General features: G+C 45.7%; 1 protein-coding gene across 1 annotated transcript; it reads right to left on the bottom strand.

The window, feature by feature from the left end:
• Positions 1-5500: 5500 nt before the first annotated feature.
• On the bottom strand, positions 5501-8231 carry LOC138979142 (LWamide neuropeptides-like). The gene is made up of 2 exons (XM_070351952.1): positions 7539-8231; positions 5501-5746 (listed from the first exon to the last, which is right to left on the bottom strand). The coding sequence occupies exons 1-2, from the start codon at positions 8229-8231 to the stop codon at positions 5501-5503; spliced, it is 939 nt and encodes a 312-aa protein (XP_070208053.1).
• Positions 8232-14998: the final 6767 nt, after the last annotated feature.

The raw sequence follows: 14998 nt of genomic DNA, 5'->3' as shown, positions 1-14998 counted from the left end.
GTCTACATTCAAAGGAACCAACCAGTCGCTCTGTATGTGAAAGCTGACACCAAAATATCGACCGGTTCTGACTTTAGTCCAAGATCGTGCGTTCGGCGGCTGCTTGTCGACCCGGATTTAGTCATATGGCTTTTGATTCAGGTAGGACATACCAGAAAGATAAGGATGGATCTTTTTTTTTTTTAGTCTACTTACGAGGGTAATGATATATATGCGCAAAAAATGCTTTTTTCTTACAATCAGCCTTCGCCCGTAAGAAAAAAATCCAACAAGAACAAAACAAACACCTAGAACATATAACGGTATCAATTAAATCATTTTATTCCCCCCTCTGCTTCTTTACCTCTGTAAACTTGTAGGGGTAGTTATTTTTCGATAATGACCCAGCAACCAAACAAATAACGGCCCAGCAACAGCCTGAATCCTCGATAGTGCAATGGGTTGAGAAGTTGTTCTGTTTCGGTACTACTTTTTGCGACTGAAAAGTTCCGAACGCTCTAACGTACGAAGTATACATCTCTGGAGCAAACAATACAAACATACCGCATTTAAATTAACAACTACAGGCCTGAACACATGAATCTTCATATAAAATCCATGAGTTCGGTTGTTTTCTGAATCTAGATTTGCCGTGCTCAAACGTTCATCACAAGCAATTTCCCGCAAGGCAAGTAACTCATACTTTGTCTAGTGACAAGAGTAGTTCCCCTTCTTTTCACTCAGTTTCTTCGACAACAGACTGCAATCCGACGGTCAGTTTTCAACAATATTTCATTTAATAAACAGATCACACGCAACCAAATGCACACATCTCATCAATTTAAACAACATAAAGCGGTTTCATACACTATTTTCTCCAGAAAACTGAACTTTATACAGTTTTTAACGTTGGAACACGGGTGCAAAAGTTCGTCTGCTAGTCCCATTTGATGAAAGAACATTATCCTAAGCGATACCAAAACATATACAGAACACACATTATCTGCCTTTGCCGCCACAGCAGAATGACAGCATATCTGTGTACTTGATTTTAGTCCAAAATAGGAAAACTGACAAGAAGTGTTAACAGAATGGAATGATTTGCACGGAACTATACAACCGCGCATTAATCGATCGCCTGCGCAGGTTGACTGGTTGAGTGAATAGGATTCGATCAAACTTTCGCAAAAAAACTCCTCTTTTCTTTGAATAACTGAAGAAAGGAGGAATAAAGAGGTTACACACCTCGTCTCAGTGATTATAAAAAATAATGGTCTCAGTTCGCGGTCATGAAAAAGCTCGCTAAAGCTCGCATTTTTCATGATCCGCTAACTTCGACCATTATTTTTAATAACCACTGAGACTCGGCGTGTAACCTCTACTTATCACAACCATTAAAACAAACCATCATCATAATTTTGGTCGTTTTTGTGCTTTGCACGTGGTCTTTTCATATTTCAGAATTATAACAATTAAGTAGAATTAAGTGCATTGCCAAGGCACTGCATACACGCAAAAAATGTGTCGCATTGATCATAATCCGCCATGAAATTTCAGGAATGTTTATGTGAGCACTTACCATAAGTTTTAAACTTGTTGTGCTCCTTCTTAATGATGTTGTTATATTATCATGTGTCTGTTTACGAATAAAATACTGTTTAAAGGAAGGACAAATCGCCTCTCTCTCTCTCTCTCTCTCTCTCTCTCTCTCTCTCTCTCTCTCTCTCTCTCTCTCTCTCTCTCTCTCTCTCTCTCTTCTCACACACACACACACACATGCAAACACGTACATACACACACACACACACACACACACACACACGCACACACACACACACAAACACACACACACACACACACACACACACACACACATACACATACATGCAGGACTCCCCATAGCGTCCTATACGCACTAGAAGCCGAAAACACGTACTACACATTTGTGGAGGGAGTCACCGGGACGCACTAGACTTTAAAAGAGCGGGTCCCGGGACGCACTGGATTTCCTTTATCGTGCGTACAGTAGATACCATTTGCAGACTGCTGCTGCTCTGAGTGTGTGTGTGTGTGTGTGTGTGTGTGTGTGTGTGTGTGTGTGTGGGCCACATAGGTTGCAGCTCACATGAAGGGGGGGTTGGGAACCATCACACAAACACCAGTTGTCCTTTCACAACTTTATTTCACCACCTAGAACCTAAATGACATAATATATACGATATAAGTACACACGTCATAAACAATAACATACACAAATTATCAATTGCATTAGAGCATAATTATAAACATTAAAATGACAAGCAATACTTGAAACAATGTTAACCGGAACAAAAGAAATATGAAGGTAGTAAGGTATCCTACATGTGTCAAAAAAGGAAAGTATTAAGAAGTCAGCATTTCAGGGAAAAGTTTATGAACCGAGTCATAGTTATGAGTCCCTTGCTGCCATGGTTTAGGTTTAAGCACGCTCGACCAAAATTCACGTCCAAAATTACCAGGGGACAGAAATAGTTTGCGGTCGCATAAAGCATGTGACTGTGTACTTCCCTACCATCGCCGGACTTTATACCTAGCATGTTATGTGATGGGGACAAGGGTACAAGTCAAACCCACAATACATTAGAATGATATTACCATTTCAGGGTCACCATGAGTAATTCATTTGGGGAAATTATGAGACTCATGAGCGGGTAATAAAAAACAATAACTGCATGAAAGGACGCAGCGAGTGCACAATTGTACAAGGCATAACCAATAACAGGAAGAAGAATAAAGCTCTCATTACATTGTTTCGTAAGAAACAGACAAAAAAAGTTAGAGTCCATTGGAGCTACCAAGGGCACATAACCATTGCATGGAAAGGGGAATAACTCATGGACGAATAACCAGAACGCAATAACTGCATGAACGGATGCAGTGATTACATAATATTACAGGACATAATCAATACAAGGTAGTAGAACAATTAAGCTCTCATTACATTATTACGTAGAAAACAGAAGAAAAATGTTAGAGTCCATTGGAGCTATCAAGGACATATAACCATTGCATGGAAAGGGGAATAACATGGACGAATAACCAAAACGCAATAACTGCATGAACGGATGCAGTGATTACATGGTAGTACAAGGCATACTTAATAAAAGAAAACAGGAACAAAAAACCTCATTACATTGTTACATAACCAAACAACAACCAACAAAAATAGAGTCCATCAAATACAGAGTGTGCTAAACCTATCAAGGGCATGTGTCATGTAACTATTTCATAAAAAGGGGAATAACTCATGGGCGACTAAGAAGAAAGCAATAAATGCCTGAATGGGGTTAGCGATTACACCATAGCCTGAAGCCTAATCAATAAAGGGGATAAAAAACAACATAATTATAGTCACTAACTAATAAAATACATGTACACAAAAAATACAACAAACCTCGGAGAAAAGGGGATTTGGCCTTTGTTCATGTCATCACTGGCCGCTGTTACTTCCACGTATTCACCATCTGTGGTATAATTATAAGTTCTCATGAAAATCGGGTTCTAACCACCAAACGCCTATTCTTCATGGCCTACTACATTCTCCAGCCGAAATTCAGCTTTCCAACCCAACATTATGAATGTACTGCTGGATCTCTTTTCTTTAATCATAATACCCTTCACTTTCACGGCATACCTAGTCTAAACTCTTCTGCCTTCAATATCCTGTCTTCTCCACAACTTCAATCATTATCCGGACTGGCGCTGGTACATATATGTAATGTACAGATCTCTCGCACATACCTTGTGCTCTGAAGTCAGCAAAATACACTTAGTTTGGCTCCACTATTACCCCAACCAAAACAACGATTTCTTCGGCAAACTGACGAGGATTAGTACGTTCAATTATATGTACAGTAATCCCGCCGACTGACGTACACAGTGTTGGGTCCTGGCTTCATCAGCCTTTATCCCATTATGACAACAAACAAAAAGAAGGTTTTTCGTCAGCAAACTGGTAATTCTTAGCACATCCCATAATATACATTAGCAGCAAAAATGAAAGCATCCAGTGTTCTAAATTTAACTTCATGGGCCTTTGTCCCGTTATGCCAACCGCCAAATGAACTAATAGCTTATTTATGTAACACGTGGTCTCTGCCAACCACGCGGTCCCTTTGCGTTAATTCCAACACAATTTACCTCACAGTCTCGACCTTAACTCCATTATTGTATCCTCACAAATCTTAACATCGTTATACGGCCCTTGTAAAAATACCCACTACATAGAAATATAAACTTGTCTTTCTTCCAGTAAAATCGCCGATCATTGTCTACACAAAAGTCTGGAAACAACATTATAAGATATGTAATTTATTGAAATGCATTATTGTTGGTAGAAAAATGCGTGTAGACAATTACGTGTACACTGGATGCTTGCTAACTACATTGCACACCCTGCCTTTTCAAATAAAGTACGAAACCGGTCTGTGCCTACCATGTGGTTCCTGGAGCTCAGCTGTACACCCACGTCTTGCCTCTCTAAAGTCGTGGAACCAAAAGAATGCCCGCTACCGAGTTTGGCGGGACTGCGCCGGCACTGACCACTAGTGGCCAATGGGCAGGCAGTAATTTCAAAGCTCGCTGCGTGTGTGGCAAACAGGTCACTAACTGGGATAGGCGATCGGGGCGCAGCCCGAATTAACTATGGTACCAGCGTGGATGCTCTTTTAAAGGGGCACTCCTGGGGAAATGTTTATAATTTTAAAAACAATAGTAACATAGATAAATTGCATTCCTTACAATGGCCGGCGGCCACATGTGTGTGTGTGTGTGTGTTGTGTGTCTGTGTGTGTGTGTGTGTTCCATTCATCGAAGTGTTGTTGGATTGTCATGTCCACCAAGAATATTTTAGTGAAAAAGACACTTCACAATACACTATACGTAACCACAATGTTTTATAAATACACTGGGATTTTTCGGCTTTTAGACCCTTAGGACCCTTTATAATATTCAAGAGAGAGCCAGAGAGAGAAAGGGGAACTGAACTGAACACCTAAATAGGTGTGCTGTACGTGTTTGATTTATAGCTGTTGTCCTGTGCCAACATACTGCCTTTAGTATCTTCTGATTAGAGGTGTGCTGTGTTTGATGTATAGCTGTTGTCCTGTGTCAACATACTGCCTTTAGTATCTTCTGATTAGAGGTGTGCTGTGTTTGATTTATAGCTGTTGTCCTGTGTCAACATACTGCCTTTAGTATCTTCTGATTAGAGGTGTGCTGTGTTTGATGTATAGCTGTTGTCCTGTGTCAACATACTGCCTTTAGTATCTTCTGATTAGAGGTGTGCTGTGTTTGATGTATAGCTGTTGTCCTGTGTCAACATACTGCCTTTAGTATCTTCTGATTAGAGGTGTGCTGTGTTTGATGTATAGCTGTTGTCCTGTGTCAACATACTGCCTTTAGTATCTTCTGATTAGAGGTGTGCTGTGTTTGATTTATAGCTGTTGTCCTGTGCCTACATACTGCTTTCAGTATTTTCCGATTAGAGGTGTGCTGTGTTAGATGTATAGCTGTCCTCCTGGGCCCGCAGACCTCTATAGCTGACGTTCTGTGCCCTTAAAACCCTAGAGCTGTTGTCCTGTGCCCACGGACCCCTACACCTGTTGTCCTGTGTCCACGGACCCCTACAGCTGTTGTCCTGTGCCCACTGACCCCTACAGCTGTTGTCCTGTGTCCACGGACCCCTACAGCTGTTGTCCTGTGTCCACGGACCCCTACAGCTGTTGTCCTGTGCCCACAGACCCCTTCAGCTGTTGTCCTGTGCCCATAGAACCCTATAATTGTTGTCCTGTGCCCACAGACTTATATAGCTGTTGTTCTGTGCCAATAGAATCCTATAACTGTTGTCCTGTGCTCACACACCCCTACAGCTGTTTTCTTGTAACAACAAACCCCTATAGCTGTTGTCATGTGCCCACACAAACCCTACTGGTTGTTCTGTGCCCATATAACCCTATAACTGTTGTCCTGTGCCCATATACCCCTACAGCTGTTGTCCTGTGCCCACGGACCCCTACAGCTGTTGTCCTGTGCCCACAGACCCCAACAGCTGTTGCCCTGTGTCCACGGACCCCTACAGCTGTTGTCCTGTGTCTACGGACCCCTACAGCTGTTGTCCTGTGCCCATAGACCCCTACAGCTGTTGTCCTGTGCCCACAGACCCCTATAACTGTTGTCCTGTGCCCACAGACCCCTTCAGCTGTTGTCCTGTGCCCATAGAACCCTATAATTGTTGTCATGTGCCCACAGACTTATATAGCTGTTGTTCTGTGCCCATAGAATCCTATAACTGTTGTCCTGTGCCCACAGAGCCATTTAACTGTTGTCATGTGCCCACATACATCTATAGCTGTTGTCATGTGCCCACACAAACCCTACTGGTTGTTCTGTGCCCATATAACCCTATAACTGTTGTCCTGTTCCCATATACCCCTACAGCTGTTGTCCTGTGCCCACGGACCCCTACAGCTGTTGTCCTGTGCCCACAGACCCCAACATGGGCGAGTGGGTGGCCGAGTGGTAACGCACTTGCGCTCGGAATCGAGAGGTTGCGTGTTCGACCCTGGGTCAGGCCGCTATTTTCTCCCCCCTTTCCTAACCTAGGTGGTGGGTTCAAGTGCTAGTCTTTCGGATGAGACGAAAAACCGAGGTCCCTTCGTGCATACTACATTGGGGTGTGCACGTTAAAGATCCCACGATTGACAAAAGGGTCTTTCCTGGCAAAATTGTATAGGCGTAGATAAAAATGTCCACCAAAATACCCGTGTGACCTGGAATAATAGGCCGTGAAAGGTGGATGCAGCGCCTAAAGGCAGTCGATCTACTGGCCGATGTGAATGCGTGATATATTGTGTAAAAAATTCCATCTCACACGGCATTAATAGATAACATGCGCCTTGAGTCGCCTTGTGTGGTGAGATACGTGCGCGATATAAATCCTCGTAAATAAAATAAATAAATAAACAGCTGTTGTCCTGTGTCCACGGACCCCTACAGCTGTTGTCCTGTGTCTACGGACCCCTACAGCTGTTGTCCTGTGCCCACGGACCCCTACAGCTGTTGTCCTGTGCCCACAGACCCCAACAGCTGTTGTCGTGTGTCCACGGACCCCTACAGCTGTTGTCCTGTGTCTACGGACCCCTACAGCTGTTGTCCTGTGCCCATAGACCCCTACAGCTGTTGTCCTGTGCCCACAGACCCCTATAACTGTTGTCCTGTGCCTATATACCCTTACAGCTGTTGTCTTGGGCCCATAGACCCCTACAGCTGTTGTCCTGTGCCCACAAACTCCTATAGCTGCTGTCTTGTGCCCATATACCCCTCCAGCTGTTGTCCTTTACCCACAGACCCCTACAGCTGTTGTCCTGTGCCCACAAACCCCTATAGCTGTTGTCTTGTGCCCACAGACCCCTATAGCTGTTTTCCTTTACCCACAGACCCCTATAGCTGTTGTCCTGTGCCCACAAACCCCTATAGCTGTTGTCTTGTGCCCATAGACCCCTACAGCTGTTTTCCTATACCCACAGACCCCTATAGCTGTTGTTCTGTGCCCACAAACCCCTATAGCTGTTGTCTTGTGCCCACAGACCCCTATAGCTGCTGTCCTTTACCCACAGACCCCTATAGCTGTCCTGTGCCCACAGACCCCTATAGCTGTTGTCCTGTGCCCACAGACCCCTACAGCTGTTGTTCTGTGCCCACAGACCCCTATAGCTGTTGTCCTGTGCCCACAGACCCCTATAGCTGTTGTCCTGTGCCCATAGACCCCTACAGCTGTTGTTCTGTGCCCACAGACCCCTATAGCTGTTGTCTTGTGCCCACAGACCACTATAGCTGTTGCCCTGTGCCCACATACCCCTATAGCTGTTGCCCTGTGCCCACATACCCCTATAGCTGTTGTCCTGTGTCCACAGACCCCTATAGCTGTTGCCCTGTGCCCACATACCCCTATAGCTGTTGTCCTGTGTCCACAGACCCCTACAGCTGTTGTCCTGTGCCCACAGACCCCTATAGCTGTTGTCTTGTGCCCACAGACCACTATAGCTGTTGCCCTGTGCCCACATACCCCTATAGCTGTTGCCCTGTGCCCACATACCCCTACAGCTGTTGTTCTGTGCCCACAGACCCCTATAGCTGTTGTCTTGTGCCCACAGACCACTATAGCTGTTGCCCTGTGCCCACATACCCCTATAGCTGTTGCCCTGTGCCCACATACCCCTATAGCTGTTGTCCTGTGTCCACAGACCCCTACAGCCTGCAGGGCGCGAGGCGTGTGGCTTGTGCTTGACGGAGAAACCAGCAAGGAGTGGGAGCAGTGCAGGCGCTGGGTGGCGCCAGGAGTCGACTTTGTAACAGCATCAAACTATTTGGACCTGTTCATGGAGGCGTTGGATGTGACAGAGCCTTACGAGGCGTTGCTTCTGGTGAGAGCCGTGCCTCGTACTTCCTGGGATCTAGAACTGCGCTATGTTTCCCCGACGCTTGGTGAGTTATAGCCCAGAAACGTTAAAAGTGATATGGTTTATGTAAGTCTTACAGTGAAGCCGTTTCTAAAAAGCAGGCATGAGTCAACAATCTCTACATCGCCAATGAAAAGGCAAAGGTACGTTGTAGAAAACTTAGTGTGCCAGAACTGTGCAGTAGGTAAATGGAGAACGTACACAATTCGAACAGGGTGACTCCACAACAATGCCAATTTAAACATGATATTAATTTCTTCATGTGTTCAGTGAACTAATTCATGTTTTGTATGCATTTAGATCTGCCTGTATACAATCGAACCACACAGCTTCTCGTTTGTAGGTCAAATATCTCAAATATATGTTCCAAACGAGATCGACAAACACGAACGGAACGGCTCGGGAACCGACAAGTCATGCCCCTTTCATACTCGATAACTAACGAGTAACTCTAACAATTACCATTCACTTGTTTTGCTCTTACAGACAGAAAGCCCCGTTCGCGCAGTCGTATACTATGCAAGCCAACTAAACAAAACAACATGTTTGGGGTAGATAACTGATTTGACTTTCTCCTCGTGTAAAAAAAGTGGACAAGTTATGCATATTATGATTGTTGTCGATTTTTTTTTAATTGGTCCCTTAATTCCGTTTTTGTCACGTCGTTTTTTGGGGGGAACCGTTTGTTATAGAGCATCAGTCACGTGATCCCTGTAAAAGAATCTTTGATCCAAAAGGTGTGCAAGATAGTCAAATGGACGGCCTTAAATGGCATAGAAAGTTTGAATTAATTCGGGTGAAAAAAGTCGCAATAATGTTTGTTGCTAAGTTTAGTTCATCGGGAATTACCAGTGGAGACACGCTGGTGTCACTACAGTGATTTCCTCTGAAAGCGGCGTATGGCTGCCTTAATGGCGGGGTAAAAACGGTCATACACGTAAAATTCCACTCGTGCAAAAACACGAGTGTACATGGGAGTTTCAGCCCACGAACGCAGAAGAAGAAGAAGAAGAAGACTACAGTGATTCATTGAGAACAGCGGACACGTCCATAACAGGTGAAAGGGTGTACAATTTATGAAAATACTGCACAGCAATGTTGTATAAAACTGACTTGTTTTGTGTTGGAAGGCTACATTCAGACCAGAGGCAACAGTACTGTCCAGCGGAAGAAAAAGCAAAATTGGGTTCAGGTTGCAGTGCCACCTGGCTACGTGGTTATGGTCAGTCTGGTTCATGTCTTCCTGATACCAGACAGACTATGCGAGGATAGTTTAGAGCTGTACGTCCAAGGTATTCGTGACGATGGAAATTGGCAAAGCAAGAATACTGACCACGAACAGGCAACTGGTAGCACGTGGAACACACAGCAGGATCTGATCAACTCTTCCACTGCAGACACACAGCGAACCCCCCTTTACCCAGCTGACCTACAGACATGCTTCACACTTCACAACGTGCACGGTGCCCAGAACCGGAACAGCAGTGGCTCCATCGAAAATGGCCACGACGAGGACAGTACTCGGACCGGTACTAAATGTGTGGTAGAATGGTTGTGTGATGATCCTGAAGTCCTGGCCCTCAGGCATTGCAACGGTTCGTTTTGTCATGTTGCTCAAAGGCACGCCCTTGAATGCTGCGATGGTTGGTTTTGTGATGATCCTCAAAGCCAGGCCATTGACACTGATCGGAAGACAACCCCCAAGCTAACCAAGCTACAATGGAGGCTGTGTGGCAGGTCCAGAAGGCATCCAAAACCATCGCTGTTTAGTGACATCGCCGCAGTACTTGTTGGCTCCCGCGCCTATGATGTCATTGACGTTCTAGAAATTCAGGAATTCAGACTTCTATTTACTTTTCATAAAGTGAGTTTGGTATATGATGACGATGATCCTTGGTCCATCTGACATCACAAATACACACAGGCAGACAGTAACATACATCAACATTATACATACATAGACACAGACACACACACAGACACACACACACAAACACACTCTATCTCTCTATTTCTTTACAGAGAGAGAGAGAGAGAGAGAGAGAGAGAGAGAGAGAGAGAGAGAGAGAGAGAGAGAGAGAGAGAGAGAGAGAGAGAGAGCGTACGTGTGTGCGTTCGTGCGTGTGTGTGGGTGTATATGTAAGGGTGGGGGGCTGTGTTGGTTGGTTTTGTGAATAGACTCACTCAAAGACGTGCCAACTCATCCACAGAATTCAGACCAACCCAAGCAACTGCCCAACGGACTGTGGAACTGCTCGGTGCCTGACTGGGCGACCCTGAAGCATCACTTTCTCTGTAACCAGGTCACAGAGTGTGAGGGGGGAGAGGATGAGAGAGACTGTCCCTACACACTGTGTGCAGACCGCAGTGTTCGCAATGTTCGCTACGGGGACAAGTGCTACTCTCTGCACACGGCCAGGGAGAACAGCACGTGGATACAGGCTGACCGAGACTGCTTGCCTCTGGGTGGCCGCCTGGTGTCGTTCAACACACCGGAAGAGTGGCATCACGTGACCCACACTTTGCGCATCGATTGGCTGCTGAGCACGATATGGAGCAAAGTGTTGATTGGGCTTTCCTCGCCGTCGTCTGATTTATTCATGTTCGTTTAGATGTCAAATCCATGTTTTCTTTAAGTTTCTCTTACTTGTTCATGTTCGTTTAAGGCCCGTCCAGACACTCCCGGCCGACCCTGTCCACATTTGACTTATGCTCAAAACGGCGCACCGCGTCGTGCTATGATCGCGAAGCGTTATTTGCAGAAGAATAGCGCGTGTTCTAATTTCTATGACACAGGCATAGAACGACGGAAATTTGACCAATCAGAGCAAACCAGAGCGATGACGTCAGCTGCTCGCGGCGCGGCAGTCGAATGCAACTGAACCTTCTTGTCAGGTGACCCGCTTGACTGATACCGCGTTGTGAAAAGAATCGTCGATGTGTGGCCACTCGGCAAATCCCGCGCGACGCACAAAACGGCCTGCGGCGCATAGAGCGTAAAACGGCGGCCAAGTCTGGACAGGGCTTTAGATGTCAAGTCAATGTTTTCTTTAAGTTTCTCTGACTTGTTCATGTAAAGCCGAGCGATAGTAGCTTCACGTGAACGTTAACTGTCTGTGTCTGCGTCTAAGTTGTTACTGTGCATATGTGACCCTCCACCACGAAATGAGTCGCATGTCACCTCGCGCGGTTCTGCGCTAGGCTTAATATATACTGTTCAAAAAAAGAAACGCATAGCTTGTAATATTTGGTTAATTTAGTTATATGGCTACAAGGATATCCACCAAACTGCAGAAAATGTTTATCTGGTCGTCGACCTTTCGTCCATTGCCACAAGTGAGCTCTGCACGTGACGCATGCGTTATCAGTGGCTACAATGTCAAAATTGCTCATTTGGCATGACCACTCGTCATGCTTCAGTGTAATCTCGTGAAACTCGGGGAATATTGAGCTCTCACCATGTCTTCCAAAACCCATAAAAGCGGATTGTTCGCCACAAAGAAATCAGACGACAATTTAGCGACGAAAGATGGCCCGATTGAGCAGAGAAGACCGCCAAATTGCATTGGGTCGTTTACAAGCAGGCCAAAGTCAAAGTGCAATCGCCAGGCACTTCCACGTGTCCCAGAGCACCATCAGTAGACTGTGGGTCAGGTTTCAAGCCACTGGCTCCGTTGCTGACTTGCCACGAGCGGGAAGACCAAGGGCGACAACTGCTGCTCACGACCGCTTCATACGGCTCCGCCACCTCCGGAATCGTTTCCTGTCGGCCTCATCTTCTGTCCAGGCTCTCCCCGGGCCACACCGATTATCGGACCAGACCGTGCGGAACCGCCTGCATGAAGCTGGTTTGAGAGCTCGCAGACCTCACAGAGGAGCTGTCCTCACCCGCCGCCATCGCCAGAACCGAGTGCAGTGGGGCAACCAGCACCTTCGCTGGACCGTCCGGAATCACTGGAGACACGTGTGGTTCAGCGACGAGTCCTACTTCCTGCTTCAGCGACATGATGGTCGGAGGAGGGTCTACCGGAGAGTAAACGAACGTTACGCGCCCAACTGTGTGGATGAGGCACCCGTTCATGGTGGTGGAGGCGTCATGGTGTGGGGGGCGATCAATACCGCTGGAAGGAGCACCCTGGTGCACGTCCAAGGGCGCATAACTGCCCAGCGATACGTGGAGGAAATTCTGCGTCCACACGCCCTTCCTCTTCTGGCTGACCAGGATGCCATATTCCAGCAGGACAACGCTCGCCCGCACACAGCACGACTCACCACCCAGTTCCTCACCGACCACCATGTCCAGGTGCTTCCCTGGCCATCCATGTCGCCAGACATGAACCCGATAGAACACCTCTGGGATGAATTGGACAGACGTGTGCGCAGGCGAGAAGAAGCGCCGGCAAATCACCGCGATCTATTGCAGGCACTTCAGGAGGAGTGGGACACCATCCCACAGCAAGATATCCGGCATCTGATCCAGTCCATGCCCAGAAGGTGCCGGGCAGTTGTTGCTGCTCAAGGCAGTCACACCCCCTACTGACTTGACAGCCTCGGCACCCAATCGTATTGATTGACTGATTGATTTGAAGATGCAAATGAACTGTGTGTGCATTCAACTGTGTCCATACCAAATTTCAAACAAATAATCTAAATATTGGATTTTCTGTTAAATTTTTCGAAAAATAAAACAAATTTGGCAAGTAGCAACTATGCGTTTCTTTTTTTGAACAGTATAAGTCCGGGGAGTGTCTGGTAACAGTGTGAGGGTCACCTTAGTCACAGGCTTATAACTCAAACAGTTTTCGCTCTTTTCTAAAACGGTTTTCACCACTGGATAGAGCATAAAAAAACTCTTTAGAAAAATGTAAAAATATGAAAATCATGCAAAGGTGACATGTGACTCATTTCGTGGTGGAGTGTCACATATGTGTCTAAAAGGCATTCGTCAGGATGGCATTTAAACCACACGCACCAGACGAACAGACGAACAAAAGACGTATGACACCAAATGTAAAGTCCACATGAATGAGGTAGAGTTCCAAATTGTATTCAAGTTCAAAACAACATCATAAGAAAGCATACATGGGTTCGTTCACAGAAAATATATCTACTGTGACCGCTGTCTGGGCCTTAGATGGCTTTGAAAGAAGGAATATAGAGGTTGGCACTTCTGTAGACAGAACAGGTCTCATCGGCGATGTCAGGGAACTCAAAGAGTGTTTTGGCAGCTGACAACAGACGCCGTGACACTTTGGTGGTTTGATAGCAAGACCTAGATGTGGCACTTTTGAGGACGTGTACGGGAACGTGTATGGGTAACGTCATCAAATCTTGTTTTTACATCACGCGTTTGCCAAGATCTGCAGTCTTGGTGGTAGCAAAACAACGTATGCATTTGGAACATTGGAGAAAAAAGTGAGTCACGGGTTACACAATATCTACACGTTGGCCTACGCGTACAGGTCTTTGCTACACGTTCGATCATCTAGAACACTGTAATGTCAACCCTTATCGGCAAAGGTTAACCCTTATCGGCCCAACAAACCTTATCGGCAAAAGGGTTATCGGCAAAAGGTTAACCCTTATCGGCCCAACAAACCTTATCGGCAAAAGGGTTATCGGCAAAGGTTAACCCTTATCGGCCCAACAAACCTTATCGGCAAAAGGGTTACCGGCAAAAGGTTAACCCTTATCGGCCCAACAAACCTTATCGGCAAAAGGGTTATCGGCAAAAGGTTAACCCTTATCGGCCCAACAACCCTTATCGGCAAAAGGGTTATCGGCAAAGGTTAACCCTTATCGGCCCAACAAACCTTATCGACAAAAGAAAACAGCAATAAACACAACTTCACACAAACAAAGTGCGTGTGCAAAACAGTCTTCGTGATCTATGCTGACTGAACTGAGCACAAACTTTTCGGCTGGATAGAATCAGAATTATGCTCTCATTCAGCTGTTTAGCAAGTTTGATTTTAACGCTGGATGAGATGGAACTATGATTCTATCCAGCGATCGTTTGGATAAAGGATCGGAATTCAGATCTCACCCAAAAGACATCAGAATTTTGGTTCTGTCCAGCAAACTTCTGTATATAATCGATATTCCTATCTCAACCAGATGAGATCAGAAGTCTGATTCTATCCAGCTATATGCCGATCTCAGACATGACTTGTGCATTTCTCAAAGAGACAGATACACATCAATCAATCAATCAATCAATCAATCAATCAATGAGGCTTATATCGCGCATATTCCGTGGGTACAGTTCTAGGCGCTCTGCAGTGATGCCGTGTGAGATGAAATTTTATACGGCCAGTAGATTGCAGCCATGTTGGCGCATAATTACCTTTCACGGCCTTATTCCAAGTCACACGGGTATGGTAGACGATTATTAACTGTGCCTAAGCAATTTTGCCAGGAAAGACCCTTTTGTCAATCGTGGGATCTTTAACGTGCACACCCAATGTAGTGTACACGGGGGGTGGTTCGGACACCGAAGAGAGTCTGCACACAAAGTTGAC

Source organism: Littorina saxatilis, linkage group LG10 (assembly GCF_037325665.1).
Source record: "Littorina saxatilis isolate snail1 linkage group LG10, US_GU_Lsax_2.0, whole genome shotgun sequence".
In the NCBI taxonomy this organism is placed as follows: Eukaryota; Metazoa; Mollusca; class Gastropoda; order Littorinimorpha; family Littorinidae; genus Littorina; species Littorina saxatilis.
This window is presented reverse-complemented; position numbering and strand designations above follow the sequence as displayed.